General features: G+C 43.7%; 1 protein-coding gene across 3 annotated transcripts in view; it reads right to left on the reverse strand.

Moving 5' to 3' along the window:
• Positions 1 to 1,128: 1,128 nt before the first annotated feature.
• Positions 1,129 to 16,192, reverse strand: part of GAL3ST1 (galactose-3-O-sulfotransferase 1) — a 284,432-nt gene continuing 269,368 nt past the window's right edge. For all 3 annotated transcript variants that reach the window (XM_078667249.1, XM_078667251.1, XM_078667250.1), the window contains exon 3: positions 1,129 to 5,568. In XM_078667249.1, coding sequence (XP_078523375.1) covers positions 4,410 to 5,568 — 1,159 coding nt within the window. In that variant the 3' untranslated portion in view covers positions 1,129 to 4,409. The remainder of the gene's footprint in view (positions 5,569 to 16,192) is intronic.

The raw sequence follows: 16,192 nt of genomic DNA on the forward strand, positions 1-16,192 counted from the left end.
GGTATATTAAAAAGCATGATACAGAATAAATATGCCACAGAATAATACCTGACTAATAGGGGGTGAAGCTGAGAGGAGAGTTTGGTTACAAAGTAGGTCAAGGCAGATGAAATGAAGGCAAATAACTGGACCGCATTAAAAAACATAATACATGAAAGTGGAATAACATAAGAAAGTGGGTCTTGGGAGGAAGGTTAGCCAGAAAGGCAGGGCATGGTGAGGGCAGGCGAGGGAGATGACTGAAAAGGCGGCTAGGGAGCTATCTCTTCTTACCCCTTTAAAAACATAGGGCCTTATTTATGAAAAGTGACGCATCGCTGCGTGAAAACAGCGATGCGTCACTTCTCATTGCACCCTCCTTGCGACACCAATGATGCGTCATATTTACAGTATGACGCATCATTGCGCAAGGAGTTATAGATACGTCAGTATTTCTGACGTATCTGTATGGCGCAAAAGTGACGCATTGCTGGAGTATGTCACAAAAGTGACGCAACTCCAGCAATGTGTCCTTTCACATGGGGCAAGCCCCATGTGAAAGGGCCTGCGTCAGTCTTACGCCTGCTGTGAGGCAGGCGTAAGAAATTGATGCATTTGCGTCCTAGAAGTGACGCAGTGTACTCGCATAGATTTCACTGCGTCACTTCTACGACCCTTCCTTGCGTCAATACGCCCCCCTTGCATACATTATACCTGGCACAGGTATAATGTGGCACAGGGGTTTACAAAGTGACGCATCTCCCTAGATGCATCACTCTGTAAATATGGCGCAACAAGGCGCATTTTGTACGCCACTGGTGCGTCACAAAAAGCGACGCACCAGCGAGGTAAAAGTGACGCACGGCCTCATAAATGGCCCGTAGTTGATAAAAAACCCGTAATCTGAACAGTGGAGCAGTAAACAAAAAAGGGAATGAACAATGAATAGCTCGCCTTACCCACTACAAGTCAAAGAAGACATAAGGAACACTGGAAGTTTGTTACCCTAAAAAATAATGTGATATTTTCGAGATTATAGACATTTGTCTGGTTGGATTGCCCAACCTGTTGAACGTTATTTATTCGGAAGGTTTGAGGAATAAGGTTTGTTAGAGACGATTTTCAAGTATGACTTTCCTCAAAATCACATAAAGCTGGTAAGAGAGTTTACTTGTAATGTGCTCAAGATCAAGTAGTAATAAAATCCAACAACGCCGTGCTCTAACCAGCACAGTAATAGTTCACCATTAATGTACTGAAGCTCCAGGTATCAGAAATTGCACAAGTAAAGTTCTGTAGGTACATAAATAACATATATTAAACCAGGATGTGAGATATTTCATCAGTAGTATAATTTAAGTCTTGTCGCAAGATATGTGCCAAGAAGAAGCTGTGTATCGCATGCAAAAAACACCAAAAAGGTTCTCTGGATTAGACCGGACAGTTCAGGTTCCGCTAGGGATTCAGGTCCTGCAAGGGCTCTGAAGGTCACTTCCATATCTGCTCTTCAGCTTGCATTGAATAAGGGACTTACCTACAGGAAATTAAGAATGTGAACAATAGTCCATTTTTCAAACTACACTTTTTAATTCAACTCGCCCATCCAATGGTACACTAACGTCCCTTCTTCCACTGGAGGCAAGAGTCCATGAAGGCTTTGTTTCCTCACTTTAATGGGATCATCCTGAAGTTCAAGAAGATTTTTAATGGTTTTCATTTGAGCTGAGCTTCAGGCTCTATCGCGGTTCTGACACAGTCTTGGTATCACTCCTGGATGACCTTAGAGTCACCAAAATGTCAGCAGTGGCAGCTATTATTATTCGACTACTCAATTGCGGATGGCCAGCTCAACAGTAATGGCCCTGCAGAAACCACACTGGACAGGTTGCTGTTCCACCCTCTCTTCCAAGGGGGGCAACCATTACTGTGGTACCCACCTCTCCAAACCTCAACGTATGCATTGTGCTCCTTGCTCGCCTCATATGGTCTCAAGGCTCCTACCTTTACCTGCATGCGTTCAATAACTGGTCCTCCTCTGTGTAATGGTGGACATGGATCCGACCGCTGGAAAGATTTGTCAGTGTAAGGTGGAGGCCTGGCTCAGCATTGACAACAATCGAGTTTCACTACATTCCTAAAAAACTAAGTTACTTTTAATTAGAAACATTAATCATTGTTCAGTAGGATATCTGTGGTCAGTACCATTTTTCTGAGGCATAAACTTCGATAATAAATGTAAGCACATGCTGTTCACTGTGGTAAGTTTCAATTTTCGAACATTTCTCACTTTTCCTGCGAACATAAAGGTGTGCGATCTTTCTCAGTCTTGGTACCTGCCTCGGGAAAATCCTGAATCATCTAAGGTTAAGAAAACATCTTAACAAAGGGATGTTCTCTAAGTGTCGTCAGGCTGAGGGTGTATTTGTTATTAGCACAATGAAAACGTCTAGTGTATGTGCGCTCTGTATAAAACCCATTATACATACATACATACATATATACAATGCAAATCACACTTCTAATGTGCACTACATCAGAAAGTGAACGCGTTCATTAATAATATTCGCTAAGAGAGATTCCATTTTCAATGCGTTCTTGATCGAAGAGTAAGACATTACAATCATTTGCTCTAGCTTGAATGGTAAGACATTTCAACAATCACGCTCTATGGTGGACAGTAGCAGATTTTATCAACAATGTATATATATATCATGTTATGAAATAGGGGACTTCGTCAATTATATAGTCTACGATAATCATAAATAAGGCTCTCGAGGACGTGCCCAAACAAGCATCCTCGCAGTGAATCCCCGTTTGATGAATGCGACCCCACATAGATGGGAACCCTTGTTCTTGCTCCACTTCATGACAGGAGCAGAGGTAGGGTTATAAAAGAACATGCCACCCTACACAACCTGAACTCAAACACTCCCCTACTTCTGTGTTTTTTTGGGATGAGTGCGCTGCAAGAAGGGCAGGTTTTGGGCTTGATTGCTATACACAGGCAGCAACATGTTTCAAATGTTTCTGTACATAGGTATTGTGTCATACAGAACATGGGCGAAATAACTATCATTCCAATTGCATGTAGTTTCTGGGACACAGCTTCGAAAGCCATACATATATGCACACATCGTCCGCCACCGCTCCACACACTCATTCATGCGTGTAAGGCAGACGTACCGAGTGCCATCAAAGAATGTTTGTAGAAAACATACACCATCATGAATGTGCAAAACTACTGAGTCATATGTGTGCCATTACCTTTATATACACAGTCACTGAGAAGCATAGACAACCCCACCGGCACACCGAGCAGGTTCTGAACACAAACACACACACACACACACCCACACACATACATACACACACCCTCTCTTTCTTATAGTTATGAAACAGCACACATTCAGAAACATACCTCATACAAATACAGTTACATATAAACTCATAAGTATACATACAAATCTCTTGTATGTAGAAACGATATAGACACACATTCAGTATCTCATAGGGTGGACATGGACGTCCTTTTATAAATTAGACAGACTCACATAGGATCACATACATACAGACACACACAATAAACTTCACATAAGCGTAAACACAATCACAGACATACACAACTGCATGCATGAGCGGACCTGCCAACTTACACGTGCCACCCTGTGTCACAGAATTGGCACACTTAACAAAGCCATCTGGCGCGGAGATATTGTGACAAGGTGAGCTGGAAACCTGTAAGAGGCTCCACAGATAATCTATGGAGCTCCTGCCCTGGCATAATCCATTGAGTGTTTTGAAACATCCCCAGGATGTAGTTGTTACTGTTGTTTTGGGAGGGTAGATGTGGCTGCTGAGAAGCTAAGTGCGGGTGTCCAAGCCCTTCTCTAGAGTACCACCCCCTTTAAAGATCCTCAACCCTCACCCACTGTAAATGTTACCAAAGTTAGGGTCTGCACGGATGACACTGCACATGAACATTCAAATCTATACAACCATATACCAAATACATAAACGCACAAGGATACAAGTGCCCACCCAGACTGGATGCCGGCAAACTTTCCCATAAATCAACTTGTATATGTTTAAAAATCTAGGTTGTTCTAGATTCAAATGAGGAATCAGATCCATTGTGCCAGCACAGTGCATTTAGCACCGAGTAGTTCTGGGGGTGAGTAGATAGCAGTGCAAACCTTGACCTTGAAAGAGATCTGCAAGGATTTAGGGTGAGAAGGTGGAAGAGACCTGCTGGTCGGACAGGACCAAGATAATGGAGAGCATAGAAAAAGTGTCAGAGAAGGGTTATAAAGGTTAGAGGTCAGAATCTCAGTTATCTCCTTTGATCCCATTATCGTCCAGCTTATTATGCTGCTCCCGCTAAAAGAGTCTTCATAACAGCAGGACGAGAACACAAAAAGATCCCCAGCCCATCAGATCCTGAAGAAACTTCGCACATGGCTCCAGAGTTTAGTGATCCAGAGGTTGGCGCCTAGGTTGGTCATGTACTGTATCTCGGGCGTCAGCATCTTTCGGCAGAGTCTTTTGTATTTAATGTCAATGTTTTTGTTTAGGTTGTACCCCAGGATGTTCTTCTCACCCAGGGGCTGCCAAGGCTGCATGGCCGACTCTTGGATGGATTCAGAATCCACTGCATGCCCTCCAGCAATGCAAACCCTCCTCATTTTCTCATTCTCCTGCTGCAACAGAGCCACGTCCCGCGCCATCCTCTCCCGCCCGTAGGCATCAACCTTGCGCCAGAAGGTTGCGTTGAAGTAGCGGTACAGCTTGGTGTCAATCTGGTTCCAGTCAGTGGCCTTCTGATAGAGTTCAGGAGTCAGCTGGGAGATGGTTGAGTCCCTGCGGGCATTGAGCTTGAAATAGACCATGTCCTGGAGGTCCCAGCACAGTAGATCACGTAGCAGCACCAGGGACTCGTCAAAGTACTCCATCAGCATAACCAGCTGGAAGCGAGCTCCTACCTCCTTGATCTGCGCTTCCACCAGAGGGCTCTCCGCATTCAGGTTATTGTCATAGCCCAAGTCGAAAAAAAGTAGGTTGCGCAAGTAGTGGGAATTGATGCCGTCGGGGTCATAGTAATGCCAAGGGTCTCGCAAGAACTCTGCCATGGTGTCGTCTCCTGACAGCTTCCAGGTGAGTGGCACCACACGCTTGAAGTAGTGGAAGGAGGACTCGAAGAGCAGGGCAGGATCACGTAACACAGTGACGTAAGCCGTATTTGCCGGCACCAGGAGGTGCACCTCGTGGTAGCGGAACCGCATGTGGTTGCAGATGACATTGAAACACATGCCAGGTTGGTAGCCCTCTACCTGCCCTCGCTCAAAGTAGGATGGGTAGAAGAAATCATTGCGGCCACTAGGGAAGGCAAATTTGAGGTGGTTCTTCTCACCAAAGCGAAAAAGGATGTTCAGAATGGTGCTGCTACCTGTTTTATGAGTTTTCACGAAGACTATGTCTTTACGTGGTTGGCAGCCATTGTTATCATCCACAGAACGGTGGCTGGCATTTGTTGACAGCACTGAATATCTGCCCTGGGCTGTGGAGGACGAACACTGGTACTGGACAGAGTTTCTAGAGTGAACGAAAGAGAAGAGGAAACAGTTAGGGTTCTTTTAATGTAAGCTTATTTTTTATTAAGGGAATACATTAAGAATATACATGCATGAGTGCAAATATTTTGAAAAGGAAGAACAAAAATGTATATTGCATTTATTTTTAAGAATTGGAATATGTACAATAAGAAAAAAAGCGAACATAATATAATACATTTTACTTTCCAAGACATCACATAACTTAAATTATCTACGAAGATTTGTGGATTGCTCTTTTTCTGTGAGCTGGGTGGGATACATTGGAGGAAGGGAGAGCCAGGCTTTTCAGTACACTTCAAAGGGGGTCTTTGATTCACAGAGAAGTCACTGAGAAGGGGCTCTGGGCACATCTCAGGAAGGAGATGGGGCTAGTAAAAGAATCATAAAGTGTAAGGCTGAGGTCCTGGGATAACCTTTTGATATACAGCTCACCTTGTCTGACATCCAGGTGTGAACCTGCAGTCACTCACATGGCCTGTGTTGTAGGGCTATCAGATCTGATGTCTCTCCTGATGTGACACACTGATATCTGGAGCAAAGGAGTGAGTACCTCAAAAGGAAGCAGACCCCAAGCACAAACAGCAAAGACTCAGACACTAAACCACATCTGGTGTCCAGAAATTAGCTGTTATAATAACAATGATGGATTCAACCCAGATCTGTGACTGGGGTGAGTGTCTGAAAAGTTTCAGAGCTCCGTCCATCATCTCCTTGTGTTACTAATAATAACCCGGCATTTTTAAAGCACAAACTAATCACCCCTAAGGGTCTCAAGGCGCTGGGGGTGTCAGGAAGATAAAGCAAGCTATTGCCAAGAGCCACAAGGTGCTGGGCTGAGCTGCTGCTGGCGATCAAACTGTGAGCCCTGTGCTCTGGAGTCCACCACCCTGGCCACTGCGCCACACTTCTCCCTATATGGAGGGGAGCTTGAGGCCCCCAAAATGTTCAACTGTCAAGCTGCCATATGCTAAGGAGGAGAAGCTCTGCAAGACTTCTACCTGGGACCAAGACTGAGGGCTAAGAGCTGCCAGTCTCCCAGTGGGATGAGGAGACATCATCCAGGGAAATCCAAGCCCACCTGCCCTTAAGCCTGGAGTACCAGTGCTTCCTCCTTTGTAAAACCTGGGTACAATACACGAAAGGGGAGAGAGCTTGGAGGGAGTAAGTTCCAGTGGGGGATCTTGGCAAGTGGATCCCCGTAGTGAGTTGTAAGGAAACAGTCGTTACACCACTGCAGATTAAAGTCGGTGACTCCGTATGACAGAGCGGGCCCCGTAAAGTTAGCCATGGCCGCACCGATAAGGCCGTCTCCCAGGAGCGGGTGAAAGCTGATGACCCTGCATGCAAAAGTCAAGAGAGCATTACTGCTGTGCCAATCATGTTGCAGCCCATGTGTGGAGTAAAGTTGATGACCCGGTACGCCAGAGGTGGTTGCCAAGGAGAGTGCACTACTGCTGAACCAATCAGGCTCTAGTCGGTGTGTGGAGCGAACCCCATAAGTGAAGAGTGATTTACTGTTGCGGTGCTCGGGCTGTAGTCTGTGTGTGAGGTAAAGTCGGCAACCCCGTAAGCCAGAGGAAGGGCCACCGTGAAGAGCAACGATCATGACCCTGTTTTGCTGGTGCCAGGATGGAAGGATGCCATTGTGACCTGAGAATGCCCATACACAGACTAAACAATTGAGACCCTTACAATCACCCTTTATCTGCGAGCGGAATCAGAGGAACTTACTGCAATACTGGAGGGAGCTCTGCGGATGAGCAGATGCAGTCCCTGCAAAAGCGAGAGTGTGATCCACAGCTGGCAGCCACAGCAGGCTGCTGCAACATCTGAGTGTGGAACGCTCCCAGGGACTCCAGTAGTGTAACCCCGGCAATAGTGGGTAAGACTGATTTCAGGGCCAAAGGGTCCAGCGAAACTTGTTCTGCCTTATAGAGCTATAGGCACTGGAATACTTTTGACTTTGAAAGAGTCAGAGTAGAATTGCCATGACTCTGACTGCTAGTCGGGCCTAACTTAAGTGTTGCCTATCATGAATGGGGGATAATGGGGAAAATCACTACTAACGGAGAGGGAAGTGGGACTCAGGGATCTGCCTAGTTAACCCCAGATTACTGACCTCAGAAAATCTGTGTATATTATTTATGTATGCCATATTTCACTTTATGTTCATATATAAATACTCCTTTAAAAAAAAAAACATGTACTTGACAGGGCAATCATTTATTGCTGCTTGTAAGGAAATATTTCTTTTTGCATGACAACCCCCAAAGGGTTGGACTGATGCTGTTGGTTTTCTCAGCTCTGAAGGTGCTTTGAGGCCTCCTAATGAGACCTCAGTGCTAATAATTATCAAGGCCTATCTTATAAAATGTTTCCTTGACATAGCTTAGCCATGTAACCGCCATTGCATTGTCCACATAGGACAATAAGGGTAACTGTTTACCATCTATTCTTGGAAAGTCCAATCTTTGTTGTAATAAAAAATGTTCCAGACCCTTTGTATATATTAAGAATAGGAATGGAGCCAATATACAGCCCTGGCGTACGCCCTCAGTTGAGGAAATTGGCTTAGTCTTTTTGGCACCTGGGCCATATCGGATGACTACAGAGGTAGCTGCATGCAATCTACGCAGCAGGGTAACAAGCGATTCCTCTAATCCCATAGTGTCCATTAATGCCCACAGCTTTCCTCGACACACTGTGTCGAAGGCACAAGACAAGTCCATGAAGGCCAGATGGATCAAAACACCCCTGGCCCATAATCAGGTTGAGGCACTGCTCCGTTGTTCCCCTTCCCTTCCTGAAGCCATATTGGCTGTTCACAATAATACCCAAAGTATTGGCCCATGACTCCAAACATGCAGGAATTACCCTCCCCAGCAACTTACAAGACGCATCTATTAGGGAAATCGGCCTATAACATTTGAGGTAATTTCTGTTTCCCTTTTTAAAAATTGGCGCCACCTCTGCTTCTTTCCATGTAGATGGAATGCGACCCACAATTACAGCTTTAAAAACATTAAGTAACAAAGGTGCCCAAATTTGTGTGTTGTTTTCAAATAAATCCAGGGGCACACCGTCTGGCCCTGGTGCTTTTAGGGGAATGCCTTTTCTCAATGCCTCCTCTACTTCACTCATGGAAATTGATGATCTAAGCTGTTGCGCAGTCTGCATATTAAAAATTATGTCATCCTCGCGCCAACTTAATAGGACACCCTTTGGGTTGAATATTTTGGAAAAATGGGCCTCCCAATCGACCCCCATTATGTTGGTATCCATGGTCCTAGTTTCGTCACAAAAAAGCTGGCGATTTAACACCTCCCAGAAACTCTTGAATCCTTCAGAGCACTTGCTCTTTCGAGGTCATCCCAAGCCTGCTTTCTCAATTCGTCTTTTCTCTGTTCGATGACATTTTTATAAGTTTGCCTAGCTGTTTTTATTGCGTCCCTATCTTGCGCAACTACATGAAACGCCTTCTTCAGTCTAGTTTGAGCTGCAGAACACTCAGCGTTAAACCACCTTCTTACTGGGTAACTACTTTTTTTTCCTTGTTTAAACATATTCTTGGCCACACCCTCACAAATGGCTTTCGAAACTCTGTATTATTGCATCTGGATGTGATGTTTCATTTAAACAGGTTATCACTTGCGTTAAATTAGTTTTGATAATACACTCCTCAAAGACCTTCGGATTCATCTTTTCCCATTTTATCCTTATCCCCTGGTTATGGTTATATTCTATTCGACAATCATAAGCCTTGCCCTTTCGCGCCACAGTGTGGAAGGATACAATAAGAGGGTTATGGTCGCTGGCTGGGTTTGGTTCAACCGCAAAATCATCAACGAGGTGTGAATATCTACTAGAGATCAACATAAAATCAATTGTACTTACGCGACCCCCCCTGAAATGTTGGATATTGCACCATTGAAGTACTAGCCATGGTATTAGTCATACATAGGTCATTAACCACAATAACAAAATGTAACGCGTTACCCTGTATAGTGTGTTTAAAATGTGTCAAGGGTTGATCATTAGTATCAACTAGCCCACAAGCCTTACTCCCACTATACTGACATAAGGTGCAGTTAAAATCTCCTACCCACATAACACACAAAGGGGAGACCTTCCCTGCCACCCTAACAATCTCCATTTCAAGGGAATCATTAACATCGGAATTCTGTGTATCAAAAATATTATAGTAACAGTTGACCAATAATAAGGGAACATTGATCACATTAAAACACAAGGTCAGCTGGTACCAAGGGGAGTCAATTACTTTTACTGTTCTTAATGAGTCATAATGTACCGAAATTAGAGTAGCTAGTCCTCCCTTAGCCCTCCATGCTAATGATGGTTCAGCCTGAACTTTTAGTGAGTTATAGCCATCCAGAAAGAAGTAATTCCTGCTCCACGTTTCTTGAACACAGATGATATCAAAGGTTTAAATATACTGAATCCATTCCTCATCCAATAACCTTCGTGAAATACCTGCCACATTCCAGGATATTAAACGGAGACTGCGCCTATCGGGTTGGCAACTTTGTGTGCATATGAGGTTGCCATCCCCACTAGTCAACGATTGATCTACTTGCATGGTCATGGTCATATCTAACCCAGTAGCTTCTATTTTTCCCAAATCTTTGTTATGGGGCTGCTGTGGAAGGGAATGTAGTGTCCAAGAGGAGTGTATACACTTCAACATTCCTACTTAAGTTGGGAGTGATCTCTGATGCATTAGCGTTGTTCTCTGATACACTTATTTTGGACTTTAGTGAGTCTATTCTGCCAGACTACTTAATGGCCCGAAACGGTTATTGTGATACCATGGTGGAAACTGTGGATGCTGTTTTATACTTAATTGGCTCTCTTTTCCCACTAAGTGCGGGCACAATCCGGATGGTCAATAGAAAAAACCCAAGGGTGGTATAGAAATCCTTGAATCATCTATAGGCTGATCAGCCACCCTATCTAGTATGTGTCTTACCAGGCCCGGAGGTCTGAAGGTCAATACAATGCAGTCCCCTGCCAGTGTCTTATTAGTTAGTCCTACCCACCTGACCCTATGTGCCGTCTTGAGTTCAGAAATTAGGACTTTTTTATTTATACCTGTCTTTATATTTATAAGATGCAGGGATTTATTCCTCAAAGATGGCCAGTCTTCCCTATTACCAGGCGACAATGGAGGAACATTATCTAGGACAACAATATATGGTGTCGTTTGTGGAGGTAAGTCTAGATGTGAATTTAAATCACTATTATCTGAATTTGTACCACTATTGTGTGAATATAAACTACTGTTGTATGCATAGCATGATGACGATCTACAGGGAGGTCCGAGCTGTGGGATATTACTTCAGTAGTATTGCACGCCTTATTCACCTGCTTAGTATTTAGGGATTTTATAGGCTGGCAGTCGCCTTGGAAAAGACCACCTGTCTGTGCTAGCGGATCAATAGTTTGTAGGCAGCTATTGTCAACATTCCCCTGATGAGGCCCCTCTTGCGTTACGTTTTTACTAGAAGATTCCTGACTATGAGCGCCCCCCCATTCATCCCTCCCGCATTCTTGGAGGCCTGGTTCTATGCTCTATAAGCAATGAAGAAACGCTGGGTGATTGGGTCTCTAAGCATGATAGCCTGCTCTCAATAGCAGTCATTTTTTGAAGAATAGGATTTAGGTGAGTATTCATTACAGATTTCATTTTATCCCAAAAACCCTCCTCCAGGTTATGACTCAAACTCCTTATCCACCTGGTTAACCCTGCACCCTAAATGTTTAAGTGTGAGGTGGCTTTGTTTGTATATCTTAGTTGCTGTCTGTCCTTTTCTTTTCTTTGGCAGCGGAGCAGCACTACTTCCGTTTTTGAATTTAGATTTCTGGCCCCTTTGTGACTACATTTGGTTTAGCTAAAGTGACCAACGAATCAGTTATTACCTGACTGCTAGCAAGCTCAGGGCATGATGAGGGGGACCTACTTATTCGTAGTACTTCATCATCCAAACTCGTTTGTGGATTTAAGTTGACGAGGGTAGGATGACTTGGTAGTGTGTGTGAATCAAGGGACAATCTGCGCTCGGTTAACTTTATTTCATGTATGAGCGCGGTTTCAGCCCTTGATAAAAAGGCATCCAATGTGCCTACTACCGCTTGGCCAACCTTGGGTTTTGTCATATTTAGTATAGTCCTACAGTAGAAATTAATAGCAACCTAGACAGTAATCTACTAATACCTTTAATAAACAGTACCATACAACATAACTAGTAAATTCAGAAAAATAATAGACGTACTGAGCAAACCAGCCTCTTTCAACCGGATGTATGACGTTACAACGCAGGCTATTACAACGCCTGCCTTTACAACGCAGTTTTTACATCGCATACCATTACAACGCATAGTGCTGGATAGTGAATAGTTTAATTTACTATTCCAACTCCAGTCCCCGTGGACACTAGGGAAGGTTATTGGATAGTAAATTAACCTATTCCCTATCCTATAGCGCCCCCCAGAGCAATGCGTTGTAATAGTTTGCGTTGTAATGGTTGCGTTGTAATGGTAGTGCGTTGTAAAAGTTTCGTTGTAAGTGATGTTTACCCTTTCAACCTCTAGTGCATGTTGACGTCCTTTTTGCCGTTAATTTCTGCGAAAGTTTCCTCAACAAGTTATATTTACACAGTACAATACTTTCGCCTTCATGCTGGAGAAGAAAGGACTATTTTAATGGTGAGGTTCTTTTGTGTTCTCCTGAAAAATTCAATCAAGACAAAACGGCATTGACCATTAGTGTAGTCTACCTCCTGTATTCTAATGAGAGCGCATAGATAAATTGCATGTATCTTCAAGACTGGAACAAATCGATGCAAACATGTTAGTGATGGGGTGGTGGGGTTGGAAGTTGTTTTGAAAAATATGCAGGATTGCTACAAAGGAGTGAGCACATTTTGTAGTTTCTCTTCACAAGAGAAAACATGCAAAGCGATCTGGTCTACAGTGTCTTTGTGGACAAAATATTATTTTTTTAAAGTTTCCATATTAGTAATCGAGAGCTTTTACTGTAGCTAGCTGGGGCAAAATAAGGTTGCTTTGTGCCATCAGTATGTGAATATTGTCCCACCAGCTCCCAATTGGTTGTAAAGGACGAGATAATCTAGCTGCAATGTCACTTTACCTGCTGCACCATAGCTGCGTGAGTACCATGGGGTTTGCCCTATACATTGCTTTATAGACATTGTAGGTCATGTGAACTCGGTAACGGTCTTGGTATTCAATCTTTATTGCAACCAATTGTTGGTTTAAATATGTGTCTTTGATTTTGTAAGTCATGATTGTCAAATGGGCGATTAATAAGTCACCGAACTTATTTCGGTGTTACAGATTAAGAGAAACAGCAGTATCAAATTAAAAGGGTAAAGATGAAGAACATGAAGGATTTATGTGTAAACAGCAGGCAGGAAATGTATGGAATGTGTTACGTTTCCGTACTGCCATCATAGCTATGGGCAAGATTCATTCAAACACAGCAACACATTTAATACGGGGTGTATTTTTCCAGCATTAGATCTCTGTAGTAGAAGAAATTGTTAATAAAGTGATAATATATGTCAGAGTTGCGTGTCGCGGCATCTTTTTCATTCCTTGTACCGTTCCGGTTAGCAGGGAAAGTGCGTATTTGGATGTTTTCCATTACTGCACTGCGTTAGTTTGTTCGGCAACGACAAGGTGAAAAAAATATGCAGATGTAGGTTTAGGAACAAAACATAAGCATCTATTCAATATCACACACTAATCACCCCCACCCCAGACACTCCTCTTTGGTCCCGGGCCCCTTGTGAACACATAAAACATTGCGGACCAAGGGTTTCCAAGTCATCTGATAGTGGGTCATCCTGAGTTGCTCCGGGGGATTGTGCACAATTGTCAATAATTCATTCACAGTTTGTATAATCGCACAGCGTATTTCTCATTATAAAGTTTATTTGCCATTTCGTGAAACTAAGGTGTAAAAGCATCATTAGGGAGGTTGATTGTTGGCATATTATAGAAAGACTGCAAGTTCGGGAAGACTTGAAACGTCAGCCAGATAAATGTTTCTTAATGTTACTCCTGAGCCTGCACCACCCCTTTTAAGCGCATTTAATGACCTTTGTTCTATTGACAATCAATCACTAAAATCTATTTGCCTATTTCATGTCATATCTCTTTCTTCACGTCCTCTCAGGTGCTACTTATAGCAAGTAGTGTAGGTTTCTATACTACCTTGTCTCTTACAGGGTGCAACAACAGTTTTGTGTAGGATTCTTCTTTTTAAATCATATTGAAACTCTCTAATTTGAATTAAAAAAGCATGAAAAATGCTTCAGTTGTTAAAAGCCCTTTACTGCTGCTTTGCAACCTAGCTGCTGATAGAATTAGGATATCCACATGAGCCTTCCTGCTTTCTCAAATTTGCTTGAAAATGCACCATTTGTCCACTCTTTTTTCAAAATTTTCCGTGGGGGAGGTTGGTCTGGCTCGCTCGCTACACTCACTCGCTGCGGTGCAGTATGACAATTATTTTACGCCTGCCACTTTCAAATGTCACCAGCCGCCACTGCTCCTGCCCAGTGCTAATCTATTAAAATTGCAAACAAGCCTAACCACATGGTTTGGTGGTAGCCGCAACCCACTCAACCCCAAAACACGTGTAAGCGCTCCTCGGAGCTGCCCTCCTCCCTCCCTGGCATTCACCATCTCACTGTTATCTGTTGCACTTCGACCTCTGATCAAGGGTGTCTGACTCTGCCCCACCAACCGCTCCTCTGCCCAGTGCGCCCTCACGTGGAAAGGGGGATGAAGAGCACTGTCTACAGGAGGATCTCACCCCCCACATCCCTGAGGCCTCAGATTTTCCAGAAAATTTGGGAAATATGCGGAGTAAAACACAGTGATCCTTTTTTTGCAGACCTTTCGTTGCACCACACATGTGCTGTCTGTACATCAGGACTTAACAGCCTAATACTACAAGCCAAATGTCTCTGTCCCCTCCTCCCTAAAAGTCCAAAAGAGATGTTTTTAATGTATTGCTTAATTCTGAATTTCTGCCGTTTCTAAACAGATGTTACTGTTGCCCATTTTACGGTACTCTGTTTAAATCTGACCTCGGTTGGCTGAGGCTACCTTCTTCATGGCTGCCCATCGCCACTGTTGTAAGTTGCAAGCCTCCTACTGACTGAGCCTGCCTCTCAGTTGAGGGAAACAGCAGGCGACGTTGCCTATTTTTTAGGCTGTTCAAACGTGGAAGAAAGGAATCAGGGCACCCTTGCATGATCTCAGTAATCAAGGCAGTGCACAGTGCCCCTTGTTCTGCGCTTGGTGTTGCAGCTGTGCTTAGTAGGGGGATTTGTCGTTTCTTCCTGGAGCAAGACCTTAAAAACCTGGTCTAATCGCTAGTTCTCTCTAGAATGGAGAACTGCAATTCTCTTCTTACTGGCTTCCATCTGTCCCCCCTTAAATCTGCTCTCCATTCAGCAGCTCATTTCATATATGGGCCAAAAGAAGTGACCACATCACACCCATGTTACCCACCCTCCGTTGGCTTCCCATCGAGGCAAGATCTATCTACAAGACTGTCTGTATCACCTACAAAGACCTGCACTCCTCCTCTCCTCGCTACCTAGCGAATAGACGGAAACTCTCTGGAGGCTCTAGACCATCACGTAACGCTGAAAATGTATTGCTTGATACTGCCACTTTCAAAAAGGAAAGATCGATGGCCCAATCCTTTTCAGGCAACGCTGTGAGAATCTGGAACTCTTTTCCGCCTCAGCTCCGGACCACCACCTCTTCCCGGTCCTTCAAAACTGACCTCAAAGTTCTCCTCCTTCAAAGACACTTCCAAATTTAATTCACGCCCTCTCTATTCACTGAAGGAAGTTCTTCCACTATAGGAAATTCTGTACTCCATGCCTACAGAAGTGCTTTCCCAGTGTGTTCTTGTCTTTTGAGTGTCTGCCATGTATTGCAGTATTATACCTCTACTTGTATCTTGTACGCTTATTTAATATGCACACATGTCACTTTTTCCTCTTGTAATGTATAGTTTGCTACCTCTTCTAGTATTTTGTTTGCTTTTGATACATGCACAATTGTCACTTTTGCCTCATGTAACGTAACGTTTGCTTTTGTAACATGCCCACTTGTAATTTTCTCCTCATGTATCGTTATTGTTCCTATTGTGAAGCGCTCTGACACCTTCGGGTAAAGTCCGCGCTATATAAAAACGCATTAAATAAATAAATAAATAAAATAAAATAAGTAGCACAACTGCCTGTCATGTGTTGCACCTTCAGCTACCCGTTTTTTATGCCAATCTTGAATAAAATAAGTGTCCGGGCCCAAGGTATGGCTCAGGATGCATCTGCTGCTTGTACCACCCACTGCCCCTGCCAGAGCTACAAAATGCCAGTACCAATGACCCGGATGCACTTTTTTCATATTCTTTTTAGCGTATATTGATTGGCTAAAGTGATGTGCTCTGCTCAAAATAGTCAGACAGTGCCACCATGTGCAGGACTATCATACGGCGTTCCAGCACCGGCAAATACCATCGCAAATTAAACACTGGC

The sequence above is a fragment of the Lissotriton helveticus genome, chromosome 11 (assembly GCF_964261635.1).
Source record: "Lissotriton helveticus chromosome 11, aLisHel1.1, whole genome shotgun sequence".
Classification (NCBI taxonomy): Eukaryota; Metazoa; Chordata; class Amphibia; order Caudata; family Salamandridae; genus Lissotriton; species Lissotriton helveticus.